General features: G+C 36.7%; 3 protein-coding genes across 4 annotated transcripts; 1 reads left to right on the top strand and 2 right to left on the bottom strand.

Annotated features, from left to right (window-relative positions):
• Positions 1-146: 146 nt before the first annotated feature.
• Positions 147-7,279, bottom strand: LOC122047773. Its single transcript, XM_042609242.1, has 8 exons — positions 7,005-7,279; positions 5,551-6,673; positions 3,406-4,744; positions 2,899-3,178; positions 1,822-1,929; positions 1,448-1,726; positions 1,021-1,164; positions 147-614 (listed from the first exon to the last, which is right to left on the bottom strand). The coding sequence occupies exons 2-8, from the start codon at positions 6,620-6,622 to the stop codon at positions 426-428; spliced, it is 3,411 nt and encodes a 1,136-aa protein (XP_042465176.1). The 5' UTR covers positions 6,623-6,673; positions 7,005-7,279; the 3' UTR covers positions 147-425.
• Positions 7,280-9,805: 2,526 nt separating this feature from the next.
• On the top strand, positions 9,806-17,354 carry LOC122047772 (DNA (cytosine-5)-methyltransferase CMT3-like). Of its 2 annotated transcripts, XM_042609240.1 has the most exons (21): positions 9,808-11,499; positions 11,605-11,630; positions 11,717-11,813; positions 13,085-13,192; positions 13,260-13,397; positions 13,484-13,580; positions 13,661-13,869; positions 13,942-14,007; positions 14,115-14,354; positions 14,437-14,495; positions 14,564-14,630; positions 14,737-15,066; positions 15,139-15,207; positions 15,728-15,814; positions 15,904-15,991; positions 16,140-16,279; positions 16,360-16,464; positions 16,545-16,588; positions 16,664-16,733; positions 16,822-16,925; positions 17,026-17,354. In XM_042609240.1, exons 1-21 carry the CDS (start codon positions 9,847-9,849, stop codon positions 17,156-17,158), a joined length of 3,930 nt encoding a protein of 1,309 aa, XP_042465174.1. In that variant the 5' UTR covers positions 9,808-9,846; the 3' UTR covers positions 17,159-17,354. The 2 variants fall into 2 exon arrangements, with proteins under 2 accessions (XP_042465175.1, XP_042465174.1); XM_042609241.1 differs by lacking the exons at positions 16,360-16,464; positions 16,545-16,588; positions 16,664-16,733; positions 16,822-16,925; positions 17,026-17,354 and having other exon boundaries at positions 9,806-11,499; positions 15,904-16,075; positions 16,167-16,279.
• A 150-nt stretch (positions 17,355-17,504) lies between these two features.
• Positions 17,505-18,626, bottom strand: LOC122049659 (zinc finger protein 8-like). Its single transcript, XM_042611017.1, has one exon. The coding sequence runs from the start codon at positions 18,375-18,377 to the stop codon at positions 17,658-17,660; it is 720 nt and encodes a 239-aa protein (XP_042466951.1). The 5' UTR covers positions 18,378-18,626; the 3' UTR covers positions 17,505-17,657.
• Between the last annotated feature and the right edge of the window lie 5,532 nt (positions 18,627-24,158).

The raw sequence follows: 24,158 nt of genomic DNA, 5'->3' as shown, positions 1-24,158 counted from the left end.
AATCATTGAACAAAATGTTTGCAGAATGTAGCTAAAACTTTTAAAAGGCCAAAATTTGATAGGCCTGGATGATAATCACATAATATACAACAGGAGCTGGACGAAAATGGCATCAGAGTGCATCTCAAGTACACTCTTTGACTTCCAACACAATAATAATAAAAGAAGCTAGTAAGATTACAACAAGACTCCACCATGAAGAGCAGTCAGATCCTAATCTCACACAACATTAGGCACCAAGAAAAAATATGGAATGTGATTTTGATCTCTTGAAGTCACCTAGGCTAACCTTGTCTGTGTGACTTGAGGTGAACTTCATGTTTTGCATGTGACCGGTCTGCTATGATATCATTTGTGTGCCGGATGATAACGACGGGAACTTTCCCCAAGACTGATTGATAAATGCAGCAACCACCTTGGATGGCTCAAGATGATATTGGTTCGTAAGGATAAGAAAGCCATGGATGGTTAAGTGCATCTAAAGCATTCGGGCGCTTCTTTGGGTTCACTTCAAGGAGGTACGCAATAAAATCAATGAAGCCTTGATCGCCCATTGGTAGACGGTGACGTAGCGATGTTTTCTTTGGGATCAAATATTCTAGCTTGTTCGTTTCCTAAAAGAAAATGAAATTGAGAATCAACACATTAGAGGAATGCTTCTCTTCCATTGCTTTCAACTTCAAAAAAAAATGAGCATCCGGGAGAGAACTACCGACCTTCACATTAAGATAAAAAGAGAACTTCTAATTTTATGTTGATGAATAGTTACAAATAGTACAAGGCTAATGAATAATGGCAAGAATAGAAGAATATGGAGTTTTCCAATGGCGCATGTTCAAATGCTGCAAAGCATGTGTCATATGAAAAATTGACCATCCTTTATTCTTTATGCTTTCCATACAATCATATAAATGATCTCAGTTTTATGATGATTTAAATGCATGTTTACCAGTTTCTAGAAAGACTGGTGCAAGATTGGAAATTTGTTTTTAACATAGATTAGATATCAGAGGCTCAAACCTGGTTCCTCTCATATAACATGTGGTTTTTTGTAAAATATTTGTATGTATCATGTCCCTTCGCAAGCATCCCTTGATCAATAGGATGGATGATTCCAATAACGCGTGCTAGCAACGTTGCAGGAGAGTCATTTTGGAAGAGAACCTGCAGAAGTGGGAATTCAGATTGTTCATAAAAGATGAATCATTCAGAGACAAAGTAAAAGAACATTGACGTTATGAACTGATGCACCTTTAAAAAACAGCAAGATGTGTTAATATAATCCTTCAAAAATAATACAGTAGGAGGAAGCAAAAAAAAAAAAGACTATAAAAACCATCTCTCATTTGGCCATATGATTTATCCACATGAACTGGAATCAATTGGACAAATATGCAGCATAAAAGACATAAATGTTGTATATCATTTTCTGAGTTATGAAACTTACATTTCCCGTGCAAAGTTCAGCCAAGATGCATCCAAGCGACCATATGTCTATCTTTTTATCATATGGGAGACCTAGAATAACCTCAGGCGCACGATAAGATCGTGATTGTACATATGAACATAAATGATCTGTTTCAAAACAGCTACTTCCAAGATCAATGACCTTAACTTCACATCTGCTGTAGCTCTTTACCAATATATTTTCAGGCTTCAAATCACAATGAATAAGCCCAAGGCCATGCAAAAACTGAAGTGCCTCCAGGCATTGAATAGTAATGGACTGTAAAAAAATCATGGAAATGATGAGGTAAAACTTCTAGAAACACAAATAACAAGTAACATCATAAGCATGGGCAATAGTGTGGAGCATGTGACCTGCAGCCTAGGCATTGTAAAATAAACTTCGCCTCCAGATTCTCTATTGAACTTGTGAAATTCATATAAGTTGGCTTTGAGAAGTTCACAAACTATCAACAAGTGTTCCTACACAGGTCAAAATTATCAATCAAGCAAAAAGGAAATAACAATATCAAAGTCCAAAATATTCTAAAAAGAAATGAATGATAAAAATCAACTAAAATTTAGACACCGAACAAAAATTCATGCATGAAACTATGTATTTTGAGCTAATTCCATTGCAATAACTTCCTAATTCTCACTAGAAGTTGAATGATGAGAGGAAAGGTGTGTTTGTTGTTGTCAGAAATAATAGTTTAGCAGTTAGTGCATCATGCCTTCCAAGATTTGCAGAACAAGAAACAATAAATAATGAACATACTTAAATTCTAAGCTTAAGTTGCTTAACTCATTGGTTTTGTGCATGCTGGAGATAGATCCCAAGTTGCCCTCTCAAATTTAGTAAACTATATACATGCTTTAGCTTTACAGCACAATGAGATGCACACACATGTAGAACCTGAATATTCTCATCCTTGCTTTTAGACCCATACAGTAATTCTGTGTGGCATGTATTGCTTCTATGTATTTTTTTTTTCCTTCATTTTCTTTTTCTCCTATAGGCAAATGCATGAGTGTTGCAAATGCCAAACAGGTAGCCTATCCATTGAGTAATTTATAGGGCCCTGATGTATGCAGAGATATAAAACTATTATGGGTAATATAATCAAAAAAATTTCAATATATTATCTTATTTCCTAGAGGACTATCCATCTAGAAACATAAATAAGGCCTTAAGGACCTTAATTTTAGAGTACTAATCCTAAATTCATTATTCAAATTTTTGAACTTCCCCTAGCCACCTTCAGTTCATAGTGATGGTACTGTAAATGAAGGCTATTATAAAAATTTCTATTTCAAGCAATTCCAGCATTCGTAGATAATAGAACTATTTTGAACTTATCTTCTGTATATAAAATCAGGATTAGGAATATAACAACAAAAATTGAATTGGAATAATAAAAATGGATGATCAAAATGTAAGCATACACTCACCCGATAATAGAAATAATCATAGAGACGTAGAATATGATACTTGTCGGCAGGGTCATGCTTGTTAACAAATTTCAGAAGCTTGATTTCATCAAGGCTTTGATCAAAGAAATCTTTGTTATTCTTGATAATTTTAACACAGACATCCATACCAGTATGTAAGTCATGTGCCTGAATAGCTTTGCTAAATGCAGCAGAGCCCAAATATTCAGTTACATGATAACGTCCAGCAATAACAGAATTCAAAACCACGTGAAAATTTTTGTCCTCTTCAAAGCCAGTTCTGTAAGTGACATGAGCAGGCAAAACTGAAAGTTAGATCATAAAACTGAAAAAGAAAAAAAAACATTTTTTTCTAAAAAAAGATGGAAACTCTAAAAATTGAGTTTTTGTAAGCAGATAGTGAGGATCATTAATGTGAAAAAAGTGACGGAAGAGGAGCAAATATGAACCAAAGTCAAGTATCATTCAGCCAGAATGTTGGAAAAACAATGTCGAGGATAAGCATGCCTGTTTTTCCTATGAACTATCTTAAGATAGAAAGTCTCAAATTCCTCCTCCTGAGCCTTTATCTGTCTTAGTTGCTCCTGCAGTGCAGCTACTTCATCATCTAGTATGGCTCCAGGATCTTCTTCCCTTATCTCATTTACTTCACAGTGCCTTTTCCTGATACTGTCTGTTTCATCATAAGCATAGTCCGACTCCGATGATGCACTTGAGTTCCTTGACCTCACAGCATCAGAAGTCTTCTCATCTCTGGAGCCCCTAACAGGAGAAGAATCACTGCTTTTTCTCCTCCAAGTAGCAAGCAGATCCTCTGAAATTGTACCATTTGCACATTCGTCAAAAGTATTAACAATTGCATCACTAGGTTTCCCTGAACCTAGACTTTTCTCAGAATCAACCTCCAACATACTTGAAGTTTTCTGATGCTGGAAAGAGAAGGTACCATCAGCACTCACTCCTGACAGGCTTATATCCTTTTCATGTGCCAAAATGTAACCATCTCGTTTATTTTCACTTATCTTTTCCTTCTTTGACTTGTTCAAAACTCTATTGGTCATACCACATTGAGGACGCCTTCTGCCAAACCCTGTAAGATCATGATTGGGAAAGAATTCTATGTCCCCATCACTGCTTCCTCCAATCAAGCTATCCCGAATTTCACTGCCTATATCAGCAGCATCACTATTAATACCTACGCCGATTGACCTGATTGAACTATGCTGATCATCTTTTATAAGAGAATTACCATTGCGGCTTTCTCCAACTTCAATTGGGTTTTGGTCATCCCCTAACATAATTAGTTCATTATTTTGTGTGACAAAACCTTGCCAAACAGGTTCTGAATGCATCAAACTTAGTTCTTCAGCATCCATTAACTGCCCATCATATTGAGCTATTAGATCATTCTCATTTGTTCTCCCAAATGCCCCTGGCATCTTATGACCCAATGGTTCCTCTGTAATAGCAACTTGTTCAACATTCTTCCTTAAGAAATACTGATCACCTGACAAATAGGAATCTTCCTCGGCAAAAGACTGATCATCATCTTCATTGTTTCTTGGCGCCTGGTCCTGATGATCAGGCACACTCCCATGTTGTGTTCCTTTCTCATTGTCACTTGGATAGTCAATTTCATGCGCAAGAAACCAGGATTCATCTTCAATTGGCTGTCTCATGTAGCCAACATCATCATCATCTTCATACTCATCAGAATCCCAATACTCATTTGGATAGCCATTAGATTCATCACCAATAGTTGCAAAACCGGATACCAAATCAGAAGTGTCCTCTGCAATTCCTTGACTTACAGAAAGCCAACTACTTCCAATTGTTCGCCTGCCACCTGTATTAATTCTCACATTTTTTAAAACATTGGCTTATGTTGCAGAAAAGAATGCGAGCATGTGTATAAATCAACTGAACACCACAGGACATAGGTCAAGAATAGACCTTCAGCATTGACAATGACACGAAGGTACTATCAAGCAATATATGTGTGTGTGTGTGTGTGTGTGTGTGTTTCAGCTTAATACCAATAGAAGTGATGTGAAGAGTGAACAATGTAGGAAAATGTCACAGTAGAAAGGCATTTGCTGCTCGAGAGGCCAAATTTAGTGCTTGAAAAGGTTGTGCAACATATAATTGGAGCCAGGATCATCTATGAAGTTCCCAAACTTGCTATTAAGTATTATGCTTGAATTTGGCTAAAGCACACAAATTTCTGATTAATAATGGAATGCCTGGAAGGCTGGACAATTGTCTAAAAAGATGTCTTTATGAATCTTTAAGCAAATAGCTGAGGTACACACACTCCTAAGAATTAAAATGAAACAAGAGCCCACGGAAGTACTTCCAGCAATCAGCATGACAAGATTTAATTTCATTCTTATAAATAATCAACAAGCATCTCATCAGAATTTCTATTATTCAGAGCACTGGTAAGAATTTTAATGAATGAAGGTGAGAATTAATAGTTTCATATATGCCAACACAAAAACGAAAATGCAATGGTCATGTCATGATCCATGGCTAAGCAAGTGGATATATATTGTACCCTTGTTTTTTGCAGGATCATATTGATCTACTGAACTAATTTTAACAGTTAAAATCCATAACTGAACCCTCATTAACCACTCAGCTACAAGATACCTGAAGAGTTGACCTCCTGCCCAACAGGTACATCAAGGAAGGATCCTATCATAAAAGTACTGTCAGCATTGGATAACTTCATTCCTGATCTATGCTGATCAGCCTTTTCCTCCAATTGGGTATTAAGTAACTTGTCTTCAGACTTAAGTCTTACAGGAGGCAACCTAGGTAGTTCATCCCGGTGATTCTCACAATTAACCAGTAAATCAAAATTCTTGCAGCCTTTGGTTTCAGCATTTTCTTGAGACTTACCTGAGAAGTATGATCTATTGATCTCGCCTAGATGCTCTTTTCTTGATTCTATAACATTATTGCCATTATCTTTATGATTTAACTCCTTTTTTTCACTGGAAAGACCACCACAACTGGATGAGGCCATGTCCACAGAAAATGGAAAAACTGTCTTCACGGAACATCCCTTCAATGAATCTTCATTTTTCACCCAAAGGTCATTGACAAAATGGTCTTGAGAATAAGCACTTTTGTCCTTACAGCTACCAGGCTGGCTGATCTCAGGTTTCACTTCAAGTTCACATCTATCTATGTCCTTGGCACAAGAACTTCGCTGCTCTACTGATAGATCGGTATCAGTACCAACAGCACGATCTATCTTCTCAGGCACAAAAGTACTACGGTGATGCTTTGTTCCTTCTGATATCAAGAGGTCAGCAAAATTGTTGATAATTACACCAGTATCTTTAGAAACTGAATCAGAATTGCTATTATGGGAACTAAATTTCAAAGGATAAAGATCTACAGAGCCACAGCCCCTATCCTGACAGAAAGTAAAACCTTTCTTGTTCTTGAATCCATTACCAGATCCTCCTACTTCAATTTCTTTAACAATGTACTCTTTAGAGCTCTCCACGATGTGTGTGTTTGTGCTAAGCTGCCTCGCACTAACAACTTCTCCAGCAATTCTTCCTGATTCTTCTTCTTCAACGGAAAGATGTTTTTGAAGGAACCCATTCAAGTCAGGCCGTGCATTCAGCTCCCCCTTCAAAGCAGCCTCTGCATTCGTAAAACGATTCTTCCTCAGAAATTCCAACACCACATCCACCGAATCCACCATCTCCCGAAGGGAAGAGGCCGCTACGTAGCTATAAACAAAACTCAAATAGGCCTGCAAATCAAACGAAGTGAGATGAAAGTAAATTTATTTTTTCTCATTCTCGCTCGTGATTTCATTTCGACAAAAAAAAAAAGTAACCTTTTGCACCAAGAATGACATTTAAATAACAATACCAAGCGAAACCCTAGCCCTAACAGTCAAAACAAAATTTTGCTTCCGAGAAGAAACACCGGCAATCCCGTGGCAATCCACCTCGGGATCGGAGCTAGGAACAAACCCTACCGGCCCATTCCGAGGCCGGGGCCAAAAACGACGAGCAACGGAAGGACAACAATGAGTAGACTTTGAGGGAGGATCGGGCGTTAGGAATGGAGAGACTCACGGATCAAACAACCCAAGGGAAGGGATGGGGCGGAGCTCCGCGACCTAAGACGGCTACAGCACAGCGAGGAGGACAGGCTTTCCCTCGGCTTGGCGCAGCAGCGGGATCCGGCGACATCAACAGCGGAGGTAGCAGAGGGAGGGAGGACCGAGGGAGGACGGCATCGGAGCCCACGACGAACTGGTTGGATTTCGATTCGGTTTGGATTTGGACTCGATTCGCTTTCAAAAGTAATTACCGATCCAACATCAGCCCTGGCGGTCGGAGCCGGCGACGGAAACAACAATAAAATTACAAATTTATTAATTTATTCGTGTGTATCTCTTAATTTACGGCTGGCGTCGAACATTTTCAGTTTTCACGGATAAATTTAGATAAATAATTAAAACGACTATGATACGCTGGGTCAGTTTTTTTTTTATTTATTTCGATTAAGTCAATAAAATTTTACGTTGTATTTAGAAATTGAATTATGATATTAAGCATTAAAAATGTTAAAATAAAAAAAAAACTAAGTGCTGTGTGCGGCGTGATAGAAAGAGTGAGGGATATCAAATCTCATAATTAAAATATATATAAAAGAAAACTTTACGTTGTACATCTCTAATACGTTGTAAATAAGCGGAGCTTAGTTCGAGTTCGATTTGATTAGATTTATAATTATTCGATCGAGTTCACTTGAGTCGGTAGATTTAATTATGGATTCAAAGCTTGAGCTTATTATTATTATTATTATTATTATTATTATTAAATAAATTAATATATTATATATTAAAAAATATATATTATTATTAATTTATTTGGATCAATGAACCATCAAATCAGTAATAATTAAATTTAAATTTAACTTCATTTTTAATCAAGTAGGCTCAAACTCGACTCGAGCTTAGTCAATTTTAAGCTCGAGTCGAATTTTAATTGAGTCATTCATAAATGTCTCACGAACGATTTAATTTATTTGTATTTAATGTAAATTAACTAAATAAAAAATATATATTTTCGATGATAAAAAAAAACAAGAGATATAGTCACAGAGATAAAAATATTTTTTTTTATTTAACTAATTTACATTATTATATTAAATAATATGATTCATTAAGTATATTCACATTCACCGATTCCTTTCTATCAAATCCCCATTTATTTATTCAGTGCTTGGGACATTAAATGGAAGGTGGATAATAGTTTTTGCTATTTTTAATTCATTGGGTATTTGAAACTGAGATATTAAATTTAATTTTAAATCTCATCAAATTATTTTCTTTGATTAATAATCCAACTAGCTTGACCAATAATTATATTTATAATCTTCATATATTGTCAAATATCAAGACTCAAATTTAAGTCAATTCAAGTTTAGTCAAACTGATCAACCTTGACCTAAAGGATATGACACCAATATTCTTCGTTATTTGTGGGACGACATGGTCGCCAGACTTTCATTGGACTCTGGCCTCGGGTGCCTTCATAAGTTGTCCTCCTTTTCACTTTTCTTCTCTTTCTCGATAGTGAGAAGTATCACGATCCTCTTGATCAACAGTGTCCTCACCCACACAACGCCCTTGACTCATCTGATTTCGATGAGACCTTCGCCTTAGGATAGCTAGGATTGTGGAACCTCAGTGAGAATGATTCTGAGCATGTTTTTCTTTGCTTTTGCATATCTGATGGGGGGGAGGCTCTAGAGTCTAGATAGTTGGCGGCAATGGAGGGCGAGGTATCTGATGTCATAAAGCCAAGTAAACCCATTATCTATGACCGATTTGTCTTATTCCTTTCGTCATTTTCCTTTCCTTCTTCTCTTTCGTTAAAAAATGGAAGAAAAAAATATTTGCAAAACAAAATATTGCATTGTTAGCTGGTCAGGCTATAACCTAAGATTGCCCTTGCATAGCTTCGGCCCTAATCTACACTAAAGGTAAGATCTAACTGACGACTCAATCATGCAAGAGGAGTCACACAATGGTTGTCATTCTTGGTTTTGTACCTTTCTTTGTGTGGCTAGTCGACAGACAATGTTTCGCTCATCCAATCACTTACGTCACTCACATGGCGGCCTAAGCGGATATTCCTTCTCCTCCGCTATATAAGACTTTGTGATGATGAATGATATTCTTCTCCCTTGAAGCATTCTCTTTCTCTCTCTCTCTCATGTACACAAGCTCCATCGCTCTCATCCAAATTTGACACGATGAGGAGCCACATTGAGGATACGATCCCTACTAATGCCCTTTTGATTCATAGAATATCAAAGTCCAACTAATCGGGGAAACCATAATAGTTTCATTCCTCTTAGTCCAAAGTAGACTTGATCATTAGAGTGAGTATCCTGACCTACTGACGTGCTTTTGATGAGTAAGAGGATAAAGAACATCATCAGTAATGTTTTGTTGATACCCTTGAGAGAGATGGAGCTCTCTTATTGGAGAGCTCTCTTATTACTATCTAAAGTAAAAAAATTCACATATCTCTTTTCTATAAAAAAAAACTTATTAACAACTCTTCTTCGTTCATTTTTATTATATATATTTTTTATTTCTCCTCCACATTTTACATTATATATAATTAAACAATTTTCATTAAAATGCAACATATTTTTTAAATAAAAATTAAAAAACAGCATTTTTTCAGTGAAAAATAAAAAAGTATAAGAAGAATTTTTCAGTAAAAAACAAATGTTTTTTTGTTTAAAACGATCATTTTAAAAAAAAGATAATGAAGGAGCGGGCTCTATATCTTGAGGGAGCTCAGGAACTCCCTCCCTCCCTCTAGGGAGCTCCCTCACCTTTGCTGATCCGACGAAGGTTTGTGGATGCCCTAATATGCACACTACCAAATTCAAATGCGCCGCCCAACCCAAACTGGTCATGGACGGATCCCAAAATTCATTTCAAAATTCAAACAGCTTCCAGGATTCCGTTTGCCGCTCTTTTGTCACCTCAAAATTTCACCTCGGACTCGGGCACATTCTAGGCATCCCGTCCCCGCGTCGCACGGTCGCGCCCTGCAAAACCCTAGACAGCTCCCCTCTTCTCCGATCCTTCTGCGCTCGCCCGCGCAGTTCTCCACCTCTCAACTTTCCGATATGACCACGGCGTCGGCGGAGAAGCGCACGCGGCGGATGCAGCGGGCCGCCGAGGTCGACGGCGGCAGCGCGACGCCTCCCACCACCATCAGAGGAAAGAAGCGGGCGACTGATACTGACAGTGGTTGGGCGACGGGTTTAGAAGTAAGTAAGAAGAGCGCGGCAGAGGCATCGGCAGTCGGAGTGGTGAATGGGATATCTCCCGCGCCTCCCAACACCAGAGGAAAGAAGCGCGCGACTGAGACTGCTTCGGCGGTCGGAGTGGTGAATGGGGTATCTCCGGCGCCTCCCAACACCAGAGGAAAGAATCGCGCGACTGAGACTGCATCGGCGGTCGCAGTGGTGAATGGGGTATCCCCGGCGTCTCCCAACACCAGAGGAAAGAATCGCGCGACTGAGACTGCATCGGCGGTCGGAGTGGTGAATGGGGTATCTCCGGCGCCTCCCAACACCAGAGGAAAGAATCGCGCGACTGAGACTGCATCGGCGGTCGGAGTGGTGAATGGGGTATCCCCAGCGCCTCCCAACACCGGAGGAAAGAATCGCGCGACTGAGACTGCATCGGCGGTCGGAGTGGTGAATGGGGTATCCCCAGCGCCTCCCAACACCAGAGGAAAGAATCGAGCAACTGAGACTGCATCGGCTGTCGGAGTGGTGAATGGCGTATCCCCGGCGCCTCCCAACACCAGAGGAAAGAAGCGCGCGACTGAGACTGACAGTGGTAGGGCGACGGGTTTAGGAGTAAGTAAGAAGAGCGCGGCAGAGGCATCGGCGGTCGGAGTGGTGAATGGGGTATCCCCAGCGCCTCCCAACACCAGAGGAAAGAAGCGTGCGACTGAGGCTGCATCGGCGGTCGGAGTGGTGAATGGCGTATCCCCGGCGCCTCCCAACACCAGAGGAAAGAAGCGCGCGACTGAGACTGACAGTGGTAGGGCGATGGGTTTGGAAGTAAGCAAGAAGAGCGCGACAGAGGCATCGGCGGCCGGAGGGGTGAATGGGGTATCCCCGGCGTCTCCCAATACCAGAGGAAAGAAGCGCGCGACGAATACGAACGGCCCTGCCAAGGATGCAGCTGGAGTTAAGAAACGAACGAAGGAGACATCTTTGGTGGTCGAAGGGTCAAATGGCGTAGCGCTGGCGGCTCTGGTACCTGATCAATCAGTCAAGGACGAGGATCTTGACAATGATGGATATTATGTCGGTAGCGATCTAGGATCTCAGCAATCTGGAAAACACGAAATGGAAGAAAAAGGACAAAATGAAGTGATGAGCATCAAGATATCGCCAAAGAAGAAGGTGGGACATAGCAAAAAGTCCAAGGAAGGTGCAGTTCTTGGTTGTCACTTTGTTGGTGATCCTATTCCAGAGGCCGAAGCTAAAAAACGTTGGCCAGAAAGATACCAGAGGAAAGTAAGGATTGTGTCCTGTTCATTTGCAACTTAAAAATACCACTTTCATAGTTATTTATCTGCTGGATTATATTTATGTATTGTTTTTGCTGTTTGGTTAACGAAGATTTATGCTTCTGGAAGTGCTAAAAGGTAAGAAATCAGTTAAAAGATATTTGGTTCCCCCTTTCCCCTACATTATCTATGATCAAGGAGTAACATTTCTTCTCTAATTTTAGGGTGGATGGTGAATCAGTATTGCTAGCGAGGCAGCATTATTCACAGGCCATAGTGGATGGAGTTAATTACAATCTTTATGACGATGCCTACGTTGAAGTGAGCTTTGTGGCATTTCTCATTGTTATTCTATTTTACAAAGATGTTCTTGACTAAATTTTGAATAAATATAATTCTTTGACTGCAGCATTTATTAATACACAGCCTCATTATGCCTATGCTTGATTTCTTAGTTCCTATAAAAAATCTCATTTGTTAAATTTTACACTGCATTATCTAGATCAGTAAAAGGATAGTAGGCAATCTTTCTTTTTCTTGTGTTTGTTCTGTCTTTTTCCAAGTAGTTGTATCAGTGCTGAGATTTTTTGCCTTTATTCTGATTATGAGCTTATTAAAATGCCAAAGGAAGCATATTTAGTATTTATTGATGCTTACAATAGTATGGATGGCTAATTTTAGCCTCATTTGGGAAGTTAAGTTGATAAGGTGATTTGTGTGGTCCAATTCCTAAACAAAATGTAAACAGCTTAGGTTATTGATTGACGTAGAAAATTAATATTTTTTAATTCACTCCGTTCTTTTAAGCTATATATATATATATATATATAAGAGAAAGGACTATGATTCAACTCACTAGCTCAATATTTTATTTCTCCCCAAGGGTGTAAGTGGAAGGAATTGAATTTACAAATCCCATAAACATAAATTAGTAAATGGAGTATTTCCTTGTATTCAATTTATTCTAAGTAAAATACGATAAATGAAATGATGTGGAAATAAGAAATATAATTAATTTTCTCTTTTAATGGAAACTTGTTTTCCTATTCTGTTTCTTCTCAAAGTAAACACGTCATTAGTTGTCATATTTAGTGTTGGTTTGTTGGAGGTTGTTTATTCATAGTTTTGTTATGGTGTTGCATTTAGAAGGTATTACATGTCATGGACAATGAAAGGCATTAATGGGGATGTTGAGTCACAATTAGGGAGATTGACATATCTTGCGTTAGTCAAGCATGAAAAGTTGTGTGCTAATGAGGAAAGATTAAAGATAAAAGAATGAAGACTCAATAATTTGGGTTGAATCTTTTTCACTTTGTGTACAATACCATATTTGTAGGATATTAGTTAATTTTCATATCCTATTCAAAATAATGCATATTGCCTATGGGAATGAAATTTTGAATATCATGATGATCTAATTTTCTAAAATATGATTTACTACAGAAGATATATTTTATGATCCTGTTTTAGTTGTATGATTAATTTATTAACTTTCCATTTAAGTTGAAACTAATGGTTTTTTATAGTTAATCTGGTTGATATTACTGTTTTTTTGTCTTATGATTATTGATCATGTCTAATAATTTTAGGCAGGTGAAGGAGAGGCTGATTATATTGGGCGTATAGTTGAGTTTTTTGAAGCGATTGATAAGCAACAATATTTCACAGCTCAGTGGTTCTTTAGAGCAGAAGACACTGTAAGTAGCATTAGCCTTTTTTTGAAAAATTCAATTTGTTTTATTTATTTTTGGTTCCTATATCTAGGTTATAAAAGAGCATGCTCATTCCCATGGTTCAAAAGTGATGCATGATTCAAGGAGAGTTTTCTTGTCTGAAGAGAAAAATGACAATGTCTTGGAGTGCATTGTCTCCAAACTACAAATTCAACGAGTGACTCCAAATGTTAGTTTAAATATGTGCAATATTCTGAGATGATGCATTTACATTCGTTTTTAAGAGATTTTACCTACTTTATTGTCTCATGTCAGATTGATTTGCAAGCCAAGGTGAAAAGCATCCCTCCTTGTGATCTTTATTATGACATGTCATATTCTTTGGCATATTCTACATTTACTAATTTGCCTGGTAATATTGTTATTCCCTAGGTTTTATAAGATTGGTATTGACTAATCTATCACTGACTCGGTGTTTTTTTTTAATTCCAGAAAGTATAAGGATTGACAATGATTCTTCATCCACTATTTCTTCAGAAGATGCTCCTAATTCTTCAAATAAAAAAGCATTATCAGATTCTGAAGCTACATCTTCTGATCAAAAGAATGTGATCACTTTGCTTGATCTCTATTCAGGTTGTGGAGCTATGTCCACTGGTTTATGCTTGGGTGCCAATTTGTCTGGCATAAATCTCCAAACAGTAAATTATTTGTGCAAATCTTTTTATGTGTTAATTTTATATAGTAAATTTTGAATATATTATTTTTTGCAGTGTTGGGCAGTTGATTTAAATGAATATGCATGTCAGAGTTTAAAGTTGAATCACCCAGAGACTGAGGTAATGCTCCTAAATGACTTATTTTATTTCAAAATTCAAAGCATTTAGGAGTTATTTAGTTGTGGTGCAATGTGATTACAGTTCTCTTACATAACCTTGTCTTCTAGGTGAGAAATGAAAAGGCTGATGATTTTCTAGCTCTTTTGATTGAATGGGAGAAACTATGTACAAATTATTGTGTACTCAGAAATCAAAGTTTGAATGAAGAAGAAAGTGATTCAAATGATTCGGATGATGAGTTTGAAGATTCTAATCCTCCAAATGGTGAAGAATTTGAGGTTGAAAAATTAGTTGGTATTTGCTATGGTGATCCGAATAACATTGGAAAAGTTGGAATAAAGTTTAAGGTAAATAATTGAAGCAAGTGATACAGGACTTTCCATTCTTAGCTACAACTCAAATATCATTGTCTATCTCTCCATCTTATAGGTTCGTTGGAAAGGATATAATAGTAGCCATGATACATGGGAGCCAATTGACGGCCTAAGGTATTTACTGTGTCAATCCAATTTTTCACATTCTATTGCTGATATCTAACTTAAATATGATTTACCAGCAATTGCCAAGAGAGAATTATGGAGTTTGTGAAGAAGGGATACAAAAAAAATATTTTACCATTACCTGTATGATTCTTTCCATCACAATTTCAACTTCTCCCTTTAATTTGTTAAATTTTAAAATGTTAGGATTTTCAAATTTCTCTAGTTGTTTATTTTGCTTCTATTATAGGGCCAAGTGGATGTGATTTGTGGCGGTCCTCCTTGTCAAGGAATAAGTGGATTTAATCGTTTTAGAAATAAGAATGCTCCATTGGATGATCCAAAGAATCAACAAATGCTTGTTTTTATGGATATCGTAGAGTTCTTGAAGCCAAAATATGTCCTTATGGAGAATGTTGTTGACATACTCAAATTTGCCAATGGCTTTTTGGGAAGATATGCATTGAGTAGGTTGGTTGCTATGAACTATCAGGCAAGGCTTGGGATGATGGTTGCTGGATGTTATGGACTGCCTCAATTTCGAATGCGTGCGTTCCTTTGGGGTGCTCGCCCAACTGAGGTTTTTTTTTTGTTTTTCAGTTTGTAATATTTTAGTGTCTTCTTTCTAAGTTGTAATGGCATTCTCTTGCAGATTTTGCCTCAGTATCCATTACCGACTCATGATGTGGTGGATCGTGGGGGTGCACCTAATGAGTTTGAGGTATTAATTATGTATTTCAATTCATCTTTTTCCTATGTCATTTAAAAATATTATGCTCTTGCATTCCCAAACATAAAATATATTTCTATTAGTTGAACCAGGATGATTAAATCAGTTTATCTTTCTTCTAGTTGAATTAGATTTGTTTAATATAATATTAAAATATTTGTCATCTTGAAACATGCTTATGTAGCTCTTTTTGCCTGACAATTATATAATTTTAACATGATACATGATTTTATTTTTAATATTCATATTATTTTTCTGGTAGATTTTTTTTAAAAAAATATTTAAATGTAAATAATGATATAATAGGAGATAGAGTTTAATGACATATAATGATCCATATAGTTGAACCCATCTAGTAGGATAAAAGTTTAATTGTTGTTGTTTTATTTTATGGATAAATTTCACTATAATGAGAACTTGGAGTCTGATTTAAACTAGTTCTGTGGTAGCTAAAAGCATTATCACTAAAGTCATACTCTCTTGATTTCAATTTATGTCGTGATTTTTGTAGCAAAACATTGTTGCATATGATGAAGACCAACATCCACAACTTGAGAAGAAACTACTCTTAGAGGATGCTATATCTGATCTCCCGGAGGTATTTATATGCTCATGATTCTGACTTCAATTTAGATAATTCATTAGCTTATCTTACTGATACTATGTACTGTTTGCATTTTAAATAAGATTGGTAATTACGAAGACAGGGATGAAATGCCTAACGACAGGCCTCCAATAACAGAGTTTCAGAAGTTTATTCGCCTTCCAAAGATTGGTAGCTTTTTTTTCCCCTTCAAAAAAAACACGAAATTTTGACCGTGCAAATTTAAAAATCAGCAGCCAGTGGATACTGCTAGAAGTAACACTTCTACAATTGCTCATTGTTTATATGAGTTATCTCTTGTTTACTGCTTTCTTAATAGATTTATGTGGATGTGCACAAGCTTTAGCATCCGGATCTATTGTGGATAGACCGATTGCAAAGCACCAGTTTTTTGATCACAGACCACTGCAATTAAATGACGATGATTATCAACGTGTTTGTGCAATTCCTAAGAAAAAGGTTTACTTTATTTTCCTACCCAAAGCTTTTCTTCATTTTCACTAAAATGAATTATAAAATTTTGTTTCTCTTTATTATAGGGCGCAAACTTCAGAGATTTGCCAGGAGTTAAAGTCGGTAAGGATAATACAGTTGAGTGGGATCCAGATGTCGAGAGAGTTTTTTTGCCATCTGGGAAACCTCTGGTATGTAAAAAAACTTTTATGGGGTTGACTGTTAGCTATTGAGGATAGCTCTGTTATATATGAATCAAACCTTGTTGCAGGTTCCTGATTATGCAATGACTTTCGTCAGAGGGAAATCCTCAAAGTACAGTATATTCCCTACTTCTAACTCGAATGCTATTTCCCATATTTCTTAGTTTATGATAAATTTTCTTGACAGGCCTTTTGGACGACTTTGGTGGGATGAAACGGTTCCCACCGTCGTAACAAGAGCTGAACCTCACAACCAGGCACACCATTAAAATTTATGATATATATATGTTTTTATAGGTAGTGTCTTTTAGTCGCTAATAATAGTTCTGGCTTGCATATTGATAGGTGATTCTGCATCCGGAGCAGGATAGGGTGCTTTCAATTCGTGAGAATGCTAGGCTTCAAGGCTTCCCAGATTATTATCAACTTCGAGGGACTGTAAAAGAACGGTAATGCCGTATCTGCTAGTGCTTTCTTTTCCTTGTTAAAGATTAGTGTAATTACGTGTTTTTCAGTTGTATTCTAACTTCGCTCGATTCTCATTTTCAGATACACTCAAGTGGGAAATGCTGTTGCTGTTCCAGTCGCAAGAGCATTAGGTTACGCACTGGGTCAAGCGTACCAGGGTCATAGCAATGGTGTGCCTCTCCTTACGCTTCCTCGTCACTTTCTGCTGCAATAGTTGAAGCTGAGAGCGGTTGATTGGTTTGGGGCACTTATTCTAATCCTACCGAGGCTTTTGTTTCACGACGAAATTTGTTGTCCTGCACAATTATTTTGCTATTTATGCAACTATTCTGATGGAATATTGAGCCACACTAATTGTTGTATTGTCAGCATCAGTGTTTGGATTATGGTGTATATATATAGTTTCTCAAGCTAACGTGGCTAATGATATGATAACATGAATGAATATTGTAAAAGGTTAGAGCGAATAGATATCTAGAAGAACCAGCAATATGTTCTAGGTTTAGTACATATTGCCCCATGTGCAGTGCAGATAAGATGAACTGTTAATTGCCCAGACTAGATCTCATAATTTAAAGCCCGGATCGAAGATGGCATACAGACAAACGAGTAGCTAAATTTAATCTTTTGGTTTAGTTTAAGATATCTCCTCTCAATCTTTGAATAAGTAAAGAATTCAATTGACAAGAAGATAAAGGATAATATGGTGATGATCAGAGGTGCAAATCCAGACTCACCTTCTCTTTCAAATTCCGGATCATAAATTGGTGTGATGAAGAAGAAGAAGAAATAATAGCAGTCGAAATATTAGTTCCACCTGCTGCTACTGCTCCTTCTGCTCTTAAAGGCTGTAAAGGCATCGCCGGGGAGACTCCTCCTCGACCAGGCAACGGGCTGCCGTTGATGGGCTGAGCCACTGGCGCCGCCAGCCGCCAGCTGCCGGAGAAGCTAGCCTCGGACACGCGCGACGGGATCGCAGAGTACTGGTGGTTATAGCTATTCATGACGCCGTAGAGTTGGCGGTGGCCGTGGCCGAAGCCGTAGAAGGCGGCGGAGTACTGGTTGAGTTGTGCGCGCTTTGCGTGCTGGCGCTCCCGCTTGTGCGCGTTCTGGTGACCGCCGAGCGCCTGCGACGTTGGGAATTGCCGGCCGCAGTAGTGGCACTCGAACTTCCTGAAGGCGGCGGCGGTAGCAGTACGACTACTCTCGCCGGCGTCTGCTCCTCCATCAGGACCGCCCCCGCCTTTAGCACCGGCGCGTTCATCAGCTACGTCGCCGTCGAATGAGGGCTGCCGCGCGACTTCGATGCCGAAGAGGCGGATGCCGGAGGAGGAAGAGGAGAGCTTGGAGGCCGCCGGCAGTCGGCCGCCGATGAAGGGCAGCTGTGAGAAGGAATCGACGGTCATCAAATCGCGCTCCTCCTTCTCACTCATCCTTCTCTATTTTGAAGCCAACAAATTCCACAAATAAGAGAAGAAACACAATCAATTCTTCTGTCCTCTCTTCGGAATTAATCAAAATTAAAAGAAAGAGCTTTGGATGAGAGACGATCGACTCGACTGAACCATCTGTTCTTGAGAAATGACAAAACTCAACAGAAATATATGCATATTTATATATATATATCGTTGGTGTTGGGTGACGGTGATCGGGTGATGAAGGTAGCGGGTCGTGGCTTGTCAATTAAATTATTAACAACCAAATAGAAGATATATCATCTTTCAGTCTCCTATTTCCTAGTACATTTTATTTTTGTTTCTATTAATAATTTTCATAAATATCGTACCCTATTTGTTTGGCTTCCATGCATGTGGAAACAGTAGACAGGTACGGGACCAATTACCCTCTTCCTCTCTCTCTTCCCTGCAGTGTAAAAGATTTTCAGTGAACTACTCCTCTTTGCTGACTTTGCTGCGGGATACATAAATAAGCTTTCAATATTTATTAGATTAATTAATTAAATAAATTTAAATAACTTATTAAATTAAATAAATAAATTTGAACATATATATTCTATTTATTAATATTTATGAATAATATTCATAAATATATTCGTGAGCAATATTTATAAATAATGTTCATCAATAAATTTTTTATTAGCATGCTAAATTAATAAATAAAATTTTAAAATAAATAAATAAATTTTATTATCAACTCAATAATCAAATTTCAAATAATTAAGCATATTTAAATTGAGAGTTCGATAACAACTAAATAAACTAAATTTAAGTCAATTTAGTTCATTTTAGACTTGATTTATTTGACTTGATTATCAAATAAATTTGAATACTATAAAACTTAACTCAATTTAATTCGTTTAAGGCCCTATATATATGACAGATGAGTTTTTAGATATTTATGATTTAAGTGGTGACCGACTCCGTGCCGACACTTTTACTAATTGAGAGTACTGATTTGGTCCCCTTCCTCATGCAAGTAAAAGCTAAAGGATTGTAGCACGAGGCATGAATGGGCTTCCTGTAATGAGGATTCCAAATTCACACATGACACTTCAATTCATATGTTAACGATTCATGATATTGAGCTCTTCGTTAGGATGGATAAAAACTTTCTTAAATCGGATTGAGAGAGGAATATAGTTTAATCAGGTGAAGTTTAAACATCTGAATTATTAAAAAAATTATGAGGTATAGACCAGAAGTGGTAGGCCATCGTGTTTTTATTGCATGTCTTGTCATGAAAACGTAGAACTGGGCTAAATTGAAGATCAATTGGTCGTCATTTCCATCTCATGGATGAGTACAGTACAAGTGTTGGATGGAAGATTAAATCCAAGGACCACCGAGACAAGGACCCGTCCTCGCAGAGGAAAATTATCACAATAATTTTTTCTTTGAAGCATAATCATACTTAGAATCTATCCAAACAAATCGAGACGATAGAAAACCCAAAGCTAAAACAAAAAACATGGCAATCAACATGCCTTTATGAAAACTCAATTTAGGTGGATTAAAGAGGTGTGTGACTGTATGCACACATCAATCTCCTTCTCAACTCTAATCTCTTCCTCTCGTGTATTGTTCTCCTTGTGTGTTCTTGAGCCCCCGGAATAGAATTATTATTATAGGACAAAAGCTTGAATCTCGGTAAAATTTAGAAAAAATGTTTTATAGCTGCCTGATTTATTATTTTTTCACATATGATCATAGGTTTGACTGAATAAAACCGTTGGGATGACGAATACCATCTTTTATTACCATCGTTGTGTGCCCTAGAGAGGCAACACTACCATGTGAGTTTTGATTAAACTGTGAAAGGCCACCCATTCTTATTCAATTTTTCCACTAGACTTAATTTTGAGATTTGCTCTAGGCCATGAAAGGTAGATTTGATGTGATTCCTAGGAATATCATGTCTACTGGTGCACCATGTGTGTGTGTGTGTGATGAAAGAAATGGCCACATATGCAACCCCATCGACCGAACTGACAATAAAATATTTATATTATTATTGTTTAAAGTACTTGTCTATTTATTACAAAAACAAAGGTTTTAGATTCATTTCACATTTACAACCTATGGCTTACAGTTTTATATAGCTTACGGTACTTGATCAAAGGCACATTAAAAATTGTTAAATTTTCAAAAGCCGCATTTAATTTTCAAATTTAGTAAAGGACATGTTTATTTTTCATTTTATCCCTTTTAATGTAGGGATGACAATAGGTAGGATTTGGGTAGAATTTAATATCCTTCGTATCCATTCCTATTTATTATATCTATATCTATACCCATCCTTATACTCATCGGGTATTTAACTTTCATACACATTCCCATACCCGTCGGAGTTTCGGGTATCCATATCCTACCCATCATCCTATTACTCCATAGTCCATACCATTCTCATTTAAAAAAAAAATATTTCAATGTATTTGTCAGCTTTTCCTCGTCTCGCGCTCTTTCGATCGGGTGAATATTTTTCGTGAAAAAAAGAAGATGAGATACGTGTTGATGACCGGATAAAGAGACAAACTAAATTTTTTTTTTTTAAACGAAAAGAAAAGAGGACTAAAGTTTTTCTTTTCTAATAAAAAATGAGGTTTATATATATGTATATATATTCAAGGGCGGATCCAGCGGGGGGTGGGGGGAGGGGGGGGGGGCATCGGCAGTCGCCCCCCCCTTGCCGGTGGTGGAACCCTTAATATTATGAGGTTCCACCGGTAGAGATGGAGGATACCACCCTTTATTCATCGTGATCGCCCTTCCATACTTGAATTTCTGGATCCGCCACTGTATATATCAGATATTGGGTAGGGTATGGGTAGAATTTTATCACATCCATCTCCATACCCATATCCAAAATACCTATATCCGAATATTATTTACTATAATCGAGTATAAAAATTTTCTCCATATCTTTCTCCATTCGGATTGAATATTAAATTATCCATCGAATTTGGATAAAATTATCATCCCTATTATGCTGCGATGTAATGTTGCATTCAAAAAACATCACCATTTAATGTTAATTTTCAAAAGGCAGCCCTTTTATAATATATACTACATAAACCCTAAAATTAACACCATTATTATACTGTTGATTTTTAAAATGCAAAGCCATTGTGGTGCTGTTAAACCTTATAATTAACATCATTGTGGTGCGATTGATTTTTAAATACAATATCATAATATCATAATGGTACTATGTTTTGAAATTTAGTATCACAGTGATATTAATTATAGTAGTTGACGATAAGGTCAAAATAAAAAATAAGTACATTTGTTTAAAAATCTAAATGTTAGATGCCTCTTTTGAAAATTACATAATTTTAAGTGTACCTGTCTGAATAGATTATTATAATACTCAACTATAGAATCTCTTCATCAATTTAAATATAATGTTTGTCTGTACTTTTGTTTTATTTTTTTTTAAGTAAAAGATGATTATATTCATCTCAATTATTTCTTATATTCCATCGTTAAATTATGTGAATTGAAATAAATCATAAAATCATCTTATAACCTATTGCTAAATTAGCTAAAGGTGGAAGTGATTTTATTTTTTCTTGGTGGCAATAGATGATAATATTTATTCCAGGTGTGTCTCACAGTCCGTCTCTAAGTTATATGAAAAGAGAAAAATTATGAGGGCTATTAGCTTAAACAGTGATCAGTATACGGGAAGAAACAAAACAAAAAGGGAAAAGGAAATTTAAAAATGATGATCTTGGACAGTATCTCACTTAATCCCCTCTTCATGAAGGACAGATCCTCTGTTCAGTAATTTGCGATCAGGAGATGATCCACTATTGTAGACCTTTAATTTGGATGAATCCTACCAATTTAAAAGTGGGCTTCATCCAAATCAATGGTCCTCGTACAATGGATCATCTCCTGATCCATAAATTACGGACCAAAGGATCCCTATTGCTCTTCATGTGCATAATTTATTATTAACAATTATAATAGTTTTAGAAAATAATGTGTGTTTGGCAGAGTAGGTTGGGGAAAAAATGCTACGTATCTCTATAAAAAGTCACAAGTTAATTATAAGGTACTTTTCAATCTTTGTCGCCCCTAGTTTCTTGCATTTGATGTGTTATATGAATGTGAGCATTTCCATTGACCGCCATTTGAAAATTTAATCAATTAATCACATCATTTATGACATGGATAAAGACTCCTCTTATAAACGATCAGATATCAATAATACACGAACATCTTATAATAACCACATACATGCAAAAAGAATCAGTCTTTAGGATAAGAATTGAAATGGGATAGTTTGTATGATTAGAAAAGTATGTCATATGTTGTGAAACATATGAGAACAAACCTATAAAAAAAGGAAAAAAAAAAATTGGGTTGATTGTAAGTTAAGACAATATAAATAATCAATCATTATCGTGAGTGCTATTTTATAGAAATCTTTTACTCATGATAAATATTGAAAGTTAAGTCATCATTATATATATATATAAAATATCTTATTTTAAGTTGAGTGCTTCAATTTTTTTACCGCAATTGATCAAAACGCAATTAAATTTATGGAATTGTCAAAAGCAGCGCATAATTTTCAGATTTTTAAAGGACGTACTTAATTTTTTTCATTTTACGCCTCCAACTAATTACTGTGGTGCTGCTATGTTACTAGATGAGTTTTAAAGAATAACATCATTATAATACTATTTTAAAAATCAACAACACTTTGGTACTTTATAAATCTTAAAAGGAGTACCATTATGTGATGCTGATTTTTTAAAATCAATATTATAATGATGTTGAATTTTGAAATATAGTACCACAGTCATACTGTTCTTCGAAATCTAATATCACAGTAATATTATTATTCTTTGAATCCATCTCTACAGTGATTAACCGAAGGGAAAAAAATAAAAAACTAAGTGGGCCCTTTAAAAATCTCAAAGGTAAGTAGGTGTTTTGAGAATTTTGTAACTTTACCCTTTGCTCAATTGTGGATTTTCTTAAGATTAATTTGTATATTACTAATACAATTCAAATATTTACTATGATAATAATTTTATTGCATATGTTTAATTATAAAATTATTATTTTTAACATTACTATTTAAAATTATATCTAATTGATTCCCAACACTAATTTATTTTATTCTTTTAATGAAAAATATACTACGTGTGTCGTGCTAAACGAGGGAAAGTAAACTTAAAAATATTTCCTCCTAATTTATTTTAAACGTGATAATCTTTACACGAAATAACACACATCGACAATTTATATGTTTTAATTTTCACTTTTCCTTTATTTATATGTTTCTCTTTTGAATAAAGAGAGGAAATGATTCTTGTGAGTCAGAACATTAATGCCCCGTTTATTTGGGACTGTGGATTTAAAAACTGAGAAAAGTTGTTCGTTATTTACTTTATGAGGATGGATAGATTAGCCATCCTTTTCACTATTTACTTGTTATCAAATAATGGCCGGATGAATTCATCACAGTAATGGCAACGAGCACATCAACTTCGACTCCATTGTTGACGAATCTGACTCGTACGATAGCGCAAACGCCCATGTGCATTGGGCATAGAGGAAGGCGGGAGAGGATCGGACGCACATGATCGTGTTGGAGTAGTACGGATGGGTGTTTGTCGACATCTACGACAGCTTCAACAGTCCCAACACCACTGAATACCTCCTCCTCGCCAACCTCTACAAATCCATCCAAAAGCAACTCAATGGGTTGCACTCGGCCGGCTCGCGCAAGTGGCTGAT

Source organism: Zingiber officinale, chromosome 2B (genome assembly GCF_018446385.1).
Source record: "Zingiber officinale cultivar Zhangliang chromosome 2B, Zo_v1.1, whole genome shotgun sequence".
NCBI lineage: Eukaryota > Viridiplantae > Streptophyta > Magnoliopsida > Zingiberales > Zingiberaceae > Zingiber > Zingiber officinale.
Note: the sequence above shows the minus strand (reverse complement) of the source record. Positions and strands in the feature narration are given on the sequence as shown.